Consider the following 14,759-nt stretch of genomic DNA (forward strand, 5'->3'; position numbering starts at 1 on the left):
AATTGGAGTAAAGGCTGATGAAATATATACATTTATACACGCACACATACATTACATACATTTTATCTATATATCTAAATAAAAATAGGCTCAGTATATATGACCCAAAGTAACTAGTAACTAACTACTTGAGTAGATTTTTTATCCGATACTCTTTTACTCTTACTCAAGTAACTATTCAAGACTAGTACTTTTACTTTTACTTGAGTAAATATTTCTAGAAGTACTTTTACTTTTACTTGAGTACAGTTTTTGGGTACTCTACCCACCTCTGGTGAACGTATACTGTATGCAAACAATCAAGCCTTCTGTATTCATTGATCTACTTATAAGTTTAACTTTATTGTATTTATTGTATTGTTGTATGCTCAACAGGTGTGGCTGTGATGTATTAATTAATTTATTTCAATAGAAATATTGTCTAATCATACACAAGTCCAAATTTGGTCCTGGAGGGCCGGTGTCCTGCAGAGTTTGGCTCTAACTTGCTTCTACACACCTGCCTGGAAGTTTCAAGTATACCTAGTAAGACCTTGATTAGCTGCTTCAGGTGTGTTTGATTAGGGTTGGAGCTAAACTCTGCAGGACACCAACCCTCCAGGACCGAGTTTGGATAACCCTGGATTAGACCAACCTTTTCTTTGAACACCTAATACTAGTCCACCCAAATTGTCCTCTCTACCATCATTGATTCTCATGTTTCAATATTTAAACTGAATGAGATGCGAGACAGAAAAACTTGGGAATGACATCTAGGTTGGTAAATATTTTTTGGTGAATCCTTGCAGGGTCTGAAACCACAACCTTTCAGTATCCAACTGATATTCTCAGGAATAGTGCATATTATGCAGTAGATACTGCCAAAATAACTTATTTGGTAGTAATAGAAATAAATTCCTGTGGCTTTTTTTTGTTTGTTTGTAGTAAACTCTGAATACTGTTTTCTACAAAATGTATTTGTCATGAAAAACGTTGTGAAAATTAGCACCCAGGCAGTCAATTTATTATGAGATGACTTGCTTCCACCCATTGACCATTCCAAGATTCCTTTGATGTAGTACTGTATATCTACACTCACCTAAAGGATTATTAGGAACACCATACTAATACTGTGTTTAACCCCCTTTCGCCTTCAGAACTGCCTTAATTCTACGTGGCATTGATTCAACAAGGTGTTGAAAGCATTCTTTAGAAATTCTGGTCCATATTGATAGGATAGCATCTTGCAGTTGATGGAGATTTGTGGGATGCACATCCAGGGCACGAAGCTCCCGTTCCACCACATCCCAAAGATGCTCTATTGGGTTGAGATCTGGTGACTGTGGGGGCCATTTTAGTACAGTGTAAACGATGCCCAATTGGCACTAAGGAGCCTAAAGTGTGCCAAGAAAACATCCCCCACACCATTACACCACCAGCATGCACAGTGGTAACAAGGCATGATGGATCCATGTTCTCATTCTGTTTATGCCAAATTCTGACTCTACCATCTGAATATCTCAACAGAAATCGAGACTCATCAGACCAGACAACATTTTTCCACTCTTCAACTGTCCAATTTTGGCTAGCTCATGCAAATTGTAGCCTCTTTTTCCTATTTGTAGTGGAGATGAGTGGTATCCGGTGGGGTCATCTGCTGTTGTAGCCCATTCGCCTCAAGGTTGTGCGGGTTGTGGCTTCACAAATGCTTTGCTGCATACCTCGTTTGTAACGAGTGGTTATTTCAGTCAAAGTTGCTCTTCTATCAGTTTGAATCAGTCGGCCCATTCTCCTCTGACCTATAGCATCAACAAGGCATTTTCGCCCACAGGACTGCTGAATACTGCAAGTTTTTTCCCTTTTCACACCATTCTTTGTAAACCATAGAAATGGTTGTGCGTGAAAATCCCAGTAACTGAGCAAGTTGTGAAATACTCAGACCGGCCAGTCTGGCACCAACAACCATGCCATGCTCAAAATTGCTTAAATCACCTTTCTTTCCCATTCTGACATTCAGTTTGGAGTTCAGGAGATTGTCTTGACCAGGACCGCACCCCTAAATGCACTGAAGCAACTGCCATGTGATTGGTTGATTAGGTAATTTCATTAATGAGAAATCTAACAGGTGTTCCTAATAATCCTTTAGGTGAGTTTATGGTTAGTATTATTTGTGTTTAAGAACTAGTTGAGTCTCCTTGCATAATTTGTGTTAAGTGCATGAACAACCTATGATTGGAGCTTCTTATCTAGACAGTAGCTAACTCAATAGGGTTTAGAACAAGGCTAATGATGAATGGCCTGTCTAACAGGTCACCCATCTGTCACATTATACAAATGCAGTATAGCAGGTGGGTCTTGCGAACTGAATAGCAATCTACAGTAGAATGCCAAAAATAAATTCTGTCTGAACTACACACAAACCTTTTCTTGGGCCAGCTCACTTTCCACCTTGTGGGTTCTTTCCAGGTCCTGCCACACCTGATCCATCTCGGCCCGCAGCCGATCCAGAGCTGCTTGCTGGTCCTGAGAGGCCGGCTGTCGCTCCTCCTCCCGCAGCACACACAACTCTGTCGGCTGCTGTTTCCTCTGACTGTGGGCTGCCCACAGCTCCTTCCTCAGAGAATGCACCTGGTCCTCCAGATCAGAGATGGTCTGGTGACACAAACAATGAAATTTGTAAATACATTAAGGTGAACCCATCGATGGAACAGATGATGTGTTTCTGGAATACTGAATCTGGGCAATTCCAAGATTCCCAGATTTTTTTTTATGCAAAGTAAAAAAAAAAAAAAGATGGAAGAGTCTGGATTAAGAGAAAGAGGATAAGATAAACAACCCAAGCAGGCCGAGTGGAGCATTTGTGCCCATTCCAGCCAGGAAAAGGAAAACAGACACCATAGACTCTGATCTCTAAACCGCAAGAGTTCAACATCAAAGCTCAGCATTCCACAAAGGTCAGCGGTTTGATTAGCGCAAATCAGTGGTAGAATTAGCGCAAATCAAAGGTCAGCTACCCATGGGGATATGGTATTACTTGCCATTTCTCATTTCAGGAAGATGAAAAACCTCATAGAATCCACTTATCAATAAGATTCTACTTTAACGTAAAAGAGAGTAGATGGATTACAAAAAAGAGAAGAAATCAGAAGCATTACAGCATAAATCAGCCCTTCATAGTACTACCAGAGACCTCGTTCTGAGGGTCACGAATCATCTGACACATTGACCGATGGTTGAAACTTGAGTACATAAGGACAGTGTTATGGAGACGAGATAGAGTTACTCACTTGTAGTAGTAACAGGGGCAAAATGTATTTTTCTAAGCTACCAGACCCTCCACATGAAACTGCATTCACACTTCGGTAATTGGATATATTTCAGTCATACTTTATTTTAAGTTCCAATTCTCACTATTAACTATAACTTTTGCCTCAAAAGAAAAAAAAAACAAAAAAAAAACAAAAACAAAGGTTCTTTTAAGCTTTTTCACTGAATGATTTGTTGGGAAGCCAAAATTATTTCTTATATGTCATTGTTGTGAAAACCCCATTTGAAACCTTTATTTTTTTAAAGTGTAATGGAGACAAGGTAGAGTTACTCACTTGTAGTAGTAACAGGGGCAAAATGTATTTCTAAGCCACAAGACCTTTCACACGAAACTGCATTCACACTTTGGTAATTGGATATATTTCAGTCACACTTTCTTTTCCAATTGAATACAGTTCCAATTCTCACTATTAACTATAACTTTTGCCTCAATAAACTCCTAATTTGTTGCTAATTAATTAGTAAAATGGTTGTTAAGATTAGTTATGCGGTAGGATTAAGTGATCAAAAATATGGTCATGCAGAACAAGGCACTAATATGTGCTTTAAGTACTAATAAACACCCAATATGCATGCTTGTTGATAGTGAGAAAATAAAGGCTACCTTTATATCCAAACAATTCTGAATAATCTAGATAAACAATTTAGCAGAAAAAAATGACTCGACTGCACACACTGGGATTTGATAATATTTTGAAAAAGGGGAGCTGTGATCTTATTGGTCAACACAGTTTTTTCCCCCACCCCCATTACATTGATTACGTCAACAGAAAAGTTGCTATTATGTGTTGATGAATGATTATGAAAACCAACATTTCTCTTTAAATAACAAGAACTGAAAAATATGGTGTTTGTTAGTAATTAACAGCAATATTGATGCTATACACACCATCACACCCTGTCCATAACAATAATATCAAATAATTTGCACTCCCAAAGTGTTTAACCCTCGCACAGATGGTGGTGTGTGGTAGAGTCTGGCATGTTGGGAGTCCCTCGTCTACCCTTGCGATCACAAACATCCCTGGGAGGAGACTACTAAGTGCATCACGTGGCATGTCTGTCGGAAAAGCATCTGAAGTTGTTTTGCGGCCACTTGGGGAATAGCAGCAAACTTCAAAGCCGTGTCGCACAAGCACCCAGATGCCAAGACTGCACGGAGTTCCAATATGGCCAGAGAGGCGCAGCACCAGCCCACATGCTGCTGCAATGGCACAAAGCTATTAGATCTCGGCTTGGAGGAGCCTTTAATCTATAATTCCCTCTTAAACTGGACTTTGGGAAGAATTTTCTGATGCATCTTTGATGGGCTTGGACGTGCTTGCATAAAAAGAAGCTGAGAAACTAGCACAGAAAACGACAAGCAATAATCACTGAGAATGTCACATCACGTATGAAGCAACTTCAACAGCTTAACAAAAGCATTTAATAAAAATGAAGTGAGCGAGAGGAATGTAAGACAGAATATGAATTATTCTGTTATTTATGCACATATACATTAAGAACCAAGAGAAACAAAATACAACAATGAAAATATGCTTACCTGGCTTTTAGTGAATTCCTCAGCAAATAGGCCCAAACAGATCTAAATCGCTGTATTGGGCTAAACAAATTCACCTACAGCACTTTCTTACAGTGGTACAGTACTTCTTGTCAGTGTTGCTCCAGTTAATAAAGCCTCTTTATTGGCATCTATGGTTCCATGAAGAACCTTTAACATCCATGGAATCTTTCCATTTCACAAAAGGTACTTTATAGTGGAAAAGGGATATTTTTTCTTATTTCACCTTATTTCACACTTAAAAATGTTTTAACCGTTTTCACTGAATGATTTGTTGGGAAGCCAAAACTATTTCTTATATGGCATTGTTGTGAAAACCCCATTTGAAACCTTTATATTTTTTGTGTTCATGTCATTACCATGCCTTAAAGGGTATTTACACTGATGAGTAAAACTTCCCAAACAAGTAGAAGTCAGAAGACATTCATTTTCAATGAGAGAAGCCAATACAACTTCAGCGCAAGAGATGGTTTTAAACTTTTACACAGCTTATACAAATGACCAGCTGTGGTGAATACCAGTGGGAGTACAGATAAAGCTCATGTGATCCACCTGATAAAACTGGATACAGCAGTCTATTAGAAATATCTTCTCAAAACCAACAGAATCCAAATTGGTGATTTAACCACTGTCAATGTGAATTCATCATTACCAAACTGCTTCGCTGTATAAACAGCTAGCTGTACACACTGAGAGGATTGAAAAGCAGTTGTCATTAACAGAATTCTATGTACAGAATGAGATTAAACATTTGGAAAGTGAAAAACATATTCACCGGCAGTGTGTACTGTAAAGTTGAGATCAAGTGTCATCTAACCAAGGTTTTGTAAAACATTTGTTAGTGAGCTATCCCGAGAGCATTTCTCAGGGAAACAGGACAGGCATGGATAAAAACAAGTATGTCGGTCCCTGCTCTTATGGTGATTTCTGAGGTATTATATGTGTGGCATGCTCCTCGATTAGCATTTTCAAGGACCACAACCCCATTCTAGATGAAAGACGGATGGTGTGATCCAAATCTTCAGCTGAAATGCATTTGCATGTCTTTAAGTGTTCAATGTGAAGCCTAGTGAAAAGCGTCTGTGCGTGATCTGCTTTAGTGATGTCTGGCCAGAGATTAAAACTCTTTTCATCATCGAGGGCCCATCTGGTGCTGAGAGCCAGTCTGCTGGAGCCCATCTTCAATGACCCATCACAGCTGGATGGACGGATTCATGATGGTGCTGTTTTGTGTTTTCCAGAGTTGAAAAGAGCAGCTGAAATCAAGACAATGTTATTAAATGACTGCTTAAAAACAGCCGTGGTTTGGCAAACAGTCCTTTGTGTCAGCCATATGCCCTGAAATGTGGATGTGAAATTATGGATATCCAGTTATTGATAAGCATCCACTTCCATACTTGAAACAAATGTGCATTACCTGTCACAAGTCTGGACAACTCATTCTTCCACATTTCAGAATAAAAGTAAAGTCATAAAAACTATGAAATAACACAAACGGGAGTATGGGAATTACAAAACCAAATCTTTAAAAAATGTGCTCCATTTTGAGCTTCTGAAATGCAGCTACCCTTTGCCTAGATTACAGCTCTGAGATTGCTTGGGTGGAATGACAACCCGAACCCCCTGCTGGTGCAAGAGACAACGTGACCACCATCAACAAGCCTGTAGTTTTTGGCACATCAGAAAGCAGGCCTGATCTCCTATGCCATGTCCGCCTTCATTTTCTGTGTTCTAATCTCTTACTGGGGAATCAAGTTCTTTGAAAGTTTGACAGCATCATTAATTATCCGATCAGAGCGGTATGATGCTATACTCCATGGATTTCAGATGTTCTCCCATGCTGTTTGAACTCCATGTTACATTACTGAGAGAGAGAGAGAGAGAGAGAGAGAGAGAGAGAAAGAGAGATAATGGATTTGAATGGCAGATATGTTGTTCATACAGTATGTCTAAATGAAATTAAATTACTCTTTGTTTTGTAAGTGTCTGAGACATTAACATCTGTCTGGAGATCAAATCAAATGAAATATGCAACAATAAAAAAATGCATGTGTGTTACAGTTACACTTTAAAGAAATTTGTTTAGCTTTATAATAAATGTTGTTTATAATGAATACCAATGTAGTTTGTTTTATATTTATATTTACCATTCTTGTTCTGTTCTGAATGCAATTAAAATGTATTAAATTAAAAGGTTTTAAAAAATTTTAACTTTTTGTGGAATCAGAGGGAATATAAAATACATGTTCATAGAAATGTATGCCTTTGTTTTACAGGTATTTTAAATAGTAATAAAAAATACAGTAGTACAAAATGTCTACATCATGCCACATTTCAATGAATATTTTGACAAAACACACAACATACAAATATTTAATAATGTCTTAAATTACTCAAAATATGTACAATAAAGGGTCCCACTTTAAATTAGGTGTCTCTAAACACTATGCACTTAATAATAAAATAATGAAGTTAGATACAGTGTATCTATTGTGTTCATGTTGAATTGCAAAACACTTTTGCTGCTTATGTTGGGGATAGGTTTGGTCTTATGGTTAGGTTTAAGGGGTAGAGTTACAGGGTCAAAAGTGTTATTATAGATGTAACTTCAGAACTGAATTACAGATCAATTAATTTAAAGATCAATCCTTGTTAAAATGGAATGAATTACTTCTCAACTCTCAGCTTATCAATAACATTAACATTCCAGCAGTAGGGACAATCACTAAAGACCAACAGTACGGAGACCTGCCGACCTCCAGTGATAAAATTGCTCAGTGTGAACAATGTGCAGGCTGATGAAAGTGAAAATAAATGAAAGTGTACATCTGACCCTAATGATAGTTATGAAGAGCACAAGCACCCGCCTGTTGTAAACGTGTGGAGTGGGCATTAAAGTGCATGTGGTCTCTAGAGTCTGCTGTGTATTGGTTTACTGTGCTGCAGGCAACTATATTTACTGAGAACCATCCTGATGCTCTGGTCTTTTCATCCTCAAACAGACTAAAGAAAACAGGAACCCGGAGGGCGGCAGAGTCTAAGGAAACTAATACACAGACTCCAGTCCAGAGACAAGGGGATTTGAACTCCCTCATCAGCTTACTTCAGATCAATGCAGCTCTCCACAGCCACGCTAAATTTAACGTACCACTGAATGGAAAATGAATTTAGATTTTACTGGGATGTGTAGACAAACTTGAAATCTCCAATGGTGGCTGTAAAACCAAATGTGCTGTGATTTCCTGCAGCTAACAGGAAAACACACGCTGACACTGTGTAACTTGGGTTACAGAATGGGGCATGACAAACCAATGGTACTGAGCGAAAACAAGTAACCGCGACCTGGAACAAAAGCTCACTGTGCTGTGAAAAATGCACAAGTCATTTGCTCATCTCACACGCTCATGATGTCCTGACCACATCAAGACATTAGTCTGAATTGCTCATCTTCTTTGTGTGTGAATGATGTCCATTCACACTGCCAGCTTTCCAAAGCATGTCCTCTGAATGATTCCAGGATTTCTGATGGATTACCGTCACTGGATCATCTTGTTTTTGTTGACCAACAACATATGGGGCAAGTGGTCAGTGAACCTATATGACAATAGTAATTATTTACACTAAAGACACCACAGAGGAAGGATATTGCTAAAATTACAGTCAGATGATTTTTTTTTCAGCTGCTTAAAAATAAAAAAAATTGTATAGATATTAAATCTTGCTTATTACGTATAAAGCCCTGAATGGTTTAGCACCTCAGTATTTGAATGAGCTCTTGTTACACTATAATCCTCCACGTCCACTGTGTTCTCAAAACTCAGGCATTTGATAATACCTAGAATATCAAAATCAACTGCGGGCGGCAGATCCTTTTCCTAATTGGTGCCTAAACTCTGGAATAACCTCTTGCAGTTTAAATCTAGATTAAAGACCCATATCTTTAACCTGGCTTACACATAACACACTTATACACTTCTAATATCCAAACCAGTTAAAGGATTTTTAGGCTGCATTAATTAGGTAAACCGGAACCTGCAACACGTCCCATAACACCCTATGTACTTGCTACATCATTAGAAGAATGGCATCTACGCTAATATTTGTCTGTTTCTCTCTTATTCCGAGGTCACCGGATCAGTCACCCGGATCCAGTACGTATCCAGACCAGATGGTGGATCAGCACCTAGAAAGGACCTCTACATCCCTGAAAGACAGCCGAGACCAGGACAACTAGAGCCCCAGATACAGATCCCCTGTAAAGACCTTGTCTCAGAGGAGCACCAGGACAAGACCACATGAAACAGATGATTCTTCTGCACAATCTGACTTTGCTGCAGCCTGGAATTTAACTGCTGGTTTCATCTGGCAAGAGGAGAACTGGCCCCCCGACTTTATAGCGATATTGTTGACCTGATTGCAAATTATTGCACAGATACTATTTAAATTGAACTGAGCTGAATGATGACACTTCACTGAATTCAATGATGAACTGCCTTTAACTGTCATTTTGCATTATTGACACACTGTTTTCCTAATTAATGTTGTTCATTTGCTTTGACACAATCTTTTTTGTTTAAAGTACTATATAAATAAAGGTGACTTGACTTGACATTGACAGCCAATCAGAATCAGACTTTAAAGAGCTCAAGCATGTAAAGCAGCAGACGTGCCTATAATAAACAGAACATTATTGTACATTGGTGTAGACACTACTATGGTGTAGTTACCATATAATATAGTTATAACATAATATAGTTATAGTTACCATATAAATATTGTTATATTTCCTGTTTTGGGAATTAAGGTCTTAAAGGGTTAGTTCACCCAAAAATCAAAATGATGTCTTTAATAACTCACCCTCATGTCATTCCAAACCCGTGAGACCTCAGTTTAAGATATTTTAGATTTAGTCCGAAAGCTCTCAGTCCCTCCATTAAAACTGTGTGTACGGTATACTGTCTATGTCCAGAAAGGTAAGAAAAACGTCATCAAAGTAGTCTTTGTGACATCAGAGGATCAGTTAGAATTTTTTGAAGCATCGAAAATACATTTTGGTCCAAAAATAGCAAAAAAAAATGACTTTATTCAGCATTGTCTTCTCTTCCGGGTCTGTTATGAGACCGTTCAAAACATTGCAGTTTAGTGATATCCGGTTCGTGAACGAATCATTTGATGTAACCAGATCTTTTTGAACCAGTTCACCAAATCGAACTGAATTGTTTGGAATGAACTGTTTTTTTTTTGGTGATTGATTCTGAACTGATTCTGTGCTAATGTTATGAGCGCAGGTAAACCGAAGGCTTGAATCAAGGGCATCATCGCAAATGATGTCATTACGTCGAGCGCAAAAGAACCGGTGAACCGTTTTCTTCAACCGGTTTATTGAATCGAACTGTCCGAAAGAACCGATTCGCAGTAAAGAACTGAACTTCCCATCACTACTGGTGATCCAAAACCAATGCAACCAGTTCTTGACTTGTGAACGAGTCAATCTTTTGTTCATTATCTGGCTTGGTGTTCATCTTCAGTTCTCTTTTAACAGCAGTTCAGTCAGTGTACTGTTTGAGTAAATGAATTACTTTTTATATTTTATATTTTAACTCAGAGGGAGTGTCAGCCACATTAAAAAAGTTAGCAGTAAACATAAGTCATTTGTGGATTAATGCTTATTGGAGACGTGAGCCATTTCAAACGATTCAGTTCGATTTGGTGAACTGGTTCAAAAAGATCCGGTTACATGGAATGATTCGTTCACGAACCGGATATCACTAAACTGCAATGTTTTGAAATGTCTCACGACAAACAAGGAAGAAAAGACCATGCTGAATAAAGTCGTAGTTTTTGCTATTTTTGGATCAAAATGTTTTTTCGATGCTTCTACAAATTCTAACTGACCCTATGATGTCACATGGACTACTTGTTTTTCTTACCTTTCTGGACATGGACAGTAGACCGTACACACAGTTTCAATGGAGGGACTGAGAGCTCTCAGACTAAATCTAAAATATCTTAAACTGCGTTCCGAAGATGAACGGAGGTCTCACAGGCTTGGAACGACATGAGGGTGAGTCATTAATGACATAATTAAAAATTTTGTTTTAAAACCCTTTAAGGTGAGAAAATTACAAATATCTATTTAAATATCCCAACATATCATAGTCATTCAACATGGTCACTGTCTATTGACACTGTGACTGGACATCTTCCAATAAATCTACAAAATTTTCACAGAAAACAAAATCATCCATTACAATTTGGAAACTCGTCCCAGGATGATACTTAAAACGTGCCTTTTCAGATTGTTTTGAGTTAATGATGTTCCCCAGTTTCCTTGACAGTTGTGAAACGGAGGTCATGATTTGTTTCATATGTTTTTCAAGCACATAATATCAACAAGCAGTGACATTAGTGGCATGGACATGGACTGTGAACAACATCACATGTCTGTTTCACTGTTACTCTGTAATGACACGGCTCAGTTCACAGTAAACACTTTCCAGGTGCTCTGAATTTGGATCACTTATAAAGCACACCAACTTCACTTTATTTTTTGAGGACAGAAATGTATAGCTTTCAGTTTTTTTTCCTGCAGGTGTATCGTCAAGCTATGCTGCATGACAGTGAAGAAATTAAGAAAACTGTACAGAATTTTTGCACTTCAAAATAAAACTCACTTTATATAATAATTTGCATTCAGCTCTTGCTTTCGGGTTTGTGGTCATAACACTCATTTTCAAATAGCTTTTTTTAATGCTTTCTGAAGCTGCTATGATGCCACAAAAGCACACATTCTATCAGAGTCGGCACTGCAGAGTTGGTGGTTATTAGTAACGTTACTGAGCTGATTACAACAAATGAACTGATGTGTGCCACACCCTATAGGAAATCTAACAGGTAGTGTTTGGGTGGGTGGATGGGTGGGGGGCGGGGTACACTTTCCATTTCAGTACTTGGGCCTCTAAAGGTTGAGGTAAAAACAAGCACCTAAACAAACAAATGTTCTTTAAAAAACAAACAAAAGTGCTTTATAAATAGCTTTAGCTTTCATCAGTTCTTTACCTGGTGATATTCTTGAACATATTTGCTGGAATCTCTTATTAGCAGATAAACGCTTCCTACACTGCAGGGATAAAACTCAGTAGTGGTGCAGATACTACTAACCTCAATTTTCTCCAGTCCATGAGTGTTTCACTCTTAGTGAGTGGGAGGGGGTTATTTGTAAAGGAGATGTTTTGGGTGTTTGATGTACTATTGGCCAAAACTGCATCAATGAATTGCAGAAGACAAACAGATCAGCCAAACCACAAACTTCTTCCTTTAAGTGGCAGCTAACTTCTCAGTCAAAGTCAAAGTCACCTTTATTTATATAGCGCTTTAAACAAAATACATTGCGTCAAAGCAACTGAACAACATTCATTAGGAAAACAGTGTCAATAATGAAAAAATTATGAAGGGCATTGAGACAAGAATACTCAACAACATTGAGTTTTGTTTGATGTTGTCATGATTTTACATGGTAATACACATTGATTTACTGACAGCTTACTTTTGAAGCTTTTACTAGTATTTATTTATTATTTATTTTTTTCTGTAAAATATTAAATTTTTTGTTTAACCATAATCACTGGTCTGATAATTGATCATTGATACCATTAATAGCACTACAGTAAATTAAGTGGAAGCAACTAATACAAGAAAATAACTTTCACTCAAAGCAGAAAAAAACACACACATACTATATATATATATATATATATATATATATATATATATATATATATATATATATATATAGACTATAAATAGACTATATATAGACTATATAGACTATAAGTAGACTAATGTTATAAACAAATGTTACCATGTTACCATACATTTTCATATAATATAACTTCTAGAGCAATGTGTCCTCTGCGGCATCAACATCTCTGAACTGGTTTCTCTTGCTAGCAGCAAATAAATATGGTTTAACCATGCTGACAATTTATGTTTAATCCTGGGGTTTGACGAGTCCAGTGAATCCACAGTTGGGGGCTAGCATTTCAAACGGCTTCCCACAGGGATCTTACGATAGCCAGGCTAGAGAGGGAAGCGACGGACAGGGCATTTGGCACAATAGGCACCAGAAACCCACTGATGACCAAAATGGAGGTTTTATGGCTAAAGAGCTCATTAATACCCTCTAAATGACATATGCCTGTTGCAGTATATTAGAGGATAGCTCTTATTAGCAGATAAACGCTTCCTACACTGCAGGGATAAAACTCAGTAGTGGTGCAGATACTACTAACCTCAATATAAACATCCCAAGACAAGACGAATGAACCCTATAGTTTAAAATAAAAGGCCACAGCGACAATAGGCTGGGAAATGTACCTTTTTCATCCAGCAGCGTGTGGTTTCAGCCACTTTTTTCAATACATTTTCAATGAAATCCCACAGTGAAAAGTTGAAGTTTTAGTAAAAATTTAGGCAATTATGTTGTTTATTTTCTGTACCATACAGTAAAACATGACAGCAATGTTGCGTAAAATTATGCAAAATACTATTTTTTTAAGTACTTTGAAAGTGATATGCTATGTAATATAACATAGAAAAATATGATAATATAATAAAATATACAGTGTAAAATAGGCATCAATTTGAACATTGTCCAAATGAGCAAAACAAAAAAGTGACATAAAGCGGCAGAAAGGATGAGACCCCCTACCTGAGCATTGCGCCTCCTCCACTCCTGGGTTTGCGTTTGGTGCTGGACCATGGTGGCCCTCGCCTGTTTGTCCAAACTATTGATTTCCCACTAGTGGTCCTGGACCAGGCTGTCCTTCTCAGCATTGTGTGTCTGGAGTAGGTGCGTCTGCTCCTGTTCATGCTGCAGTTTCAGTTCCACAATCTGATTGGACAACGAGTAAGACTTCATCAGCGGAACATCCCTGTCGTCATGACAACTTGTGCATGGCTCGGCGAAGAAAAAAGTTCACGCTTGCCTAACAACATAAGAAGCCTTCGCAAGTTTTTCATCACTTGGTTTTGCTGTTGTCTCACTTTTGCGCTAATTTTGACAAGCTATCCTCTTTTTCGGTTCTCTTTAAAAAAAGCTAAACAAATCAAAAATACATGATGTCAAGGCAAGTGGCACATCTCTGGGCAAAAAATAAATAAATAAATATAAAATGTTTTATCGCCACTGTTGTAATCATACGCTGTATTAAAGACGAGGAAGCAGTAAACTTTACTGCTCAAAAAACTAAAAGAAAGAAAGAATGAAAGATTTTTTTTTTTTGCGCATTTATTAATTTCATTTGAAATTTCTAGTCCGTCCATATATCATACTGTCATTATGGATGTACTGGAACTTTAATAACAACTAACTGTTTCTACTGAATCATTTTCCGAAGTGTTGCGCTTTGACAAAATATATAAAAAAAATTAAAATCACAATCTGCCCGGTATCCCTCCGAATTTCGTTTTTTTCCAGAAAAAAGCATTAAAAGCAAGATGGAAAATGTTAAAAGAACACAAAAGCTAGCAGCAGCATTATCTCACTGACTTGCACCTGCTGTGTGGTGAGCCGAGCCTGGCGATGAGAGGCAGCGCCAACGCTTCCCAAGGTCTGCTCCCACTCTCCTCCGGATAGGAGTCGGTGACCTTGGCCAGTCCGGCCCCCATCTCCCAGCTAGCCTGCAGTGAGAGGCCTGGTCCCCGCAGTGTTGAAGCTAATCCCCCCACATTGTGCGGCTCGGCACCCTACCTGGCCTGCCAGCTAGAGGCTACTGTAGTGCTATTGAGTGTAGGTGATGAATGGGATTTCAGCTCGATTTCCCCAGCCAATCAGGCACAAGGCCACAAAAGATGCTTCAAACAGCCCCATGGCATCCAATTTTAGTGGATT

At 38.2% G+C, this 14,759-nt stretch overlaps 1 protein-coding gene across 1 annotated transcript; it reads right to left on the reverse strand.

Moving 5' to 3' along the window:
- Positions 1-2,377: 2,377 nt before the first annotated feature.
- LOC132148778 (centrosomal protein of 112 kDa-like) lies at positions 2,378-14,083 on the reverse strand. The gene is made up of 2 exons (XM_059557481.1): positions 13,578-14,083; positions 2,378-2,631 (listed from the first exon to the last, which is right to left on the reverse strand). Exons 1-2 carry the CDS (start codon positions 13,626-13,628, stop codon positions 2,389-2,391), a joined length of 294 nt encoding a protein of 97 aa, XP_059413464.1. The 5' UTR covers positions 13,629-14,083; the 3' UTR covers positions 2,378-2,388.
- Positions 14,084-14,759: the final 676 nt, after the last annotated feature.

The sequence above is a fragment of the Carassius carassius genome, chromosome 9 (genome assembly GCF_963082965.1).
Source record: "Carassius carassius chromosome 9, fCarCar2.1, whole genome shotgun sequence".
In the NCBI taxonomy this organism is placed as follows: domain Eukaryota; kingdom Metazoa; phylum Chordata; class Actinopteri; order Cypriniformes; family Cyprinidae; genus Carassius; species Carassius carassius.

Excerpts from the sequence above, each read along its gene's own strand:
- LOC132148778 (XM_059557481.1), bottom strand. The coding sequence starts at position 13,628 with ATGGTCCAGCACCAAACGCAAACCCAGGAGTGGAGGAGGCGCAATGCT. Across the intron at positions 2,632-13,577 it reads GGAGGAGGCGCAATGCTCAG|ACCATCTCTGATCTGGAGGA; the intron begins GTAGGGGGTCTC and ends TTGTGTCACCAG.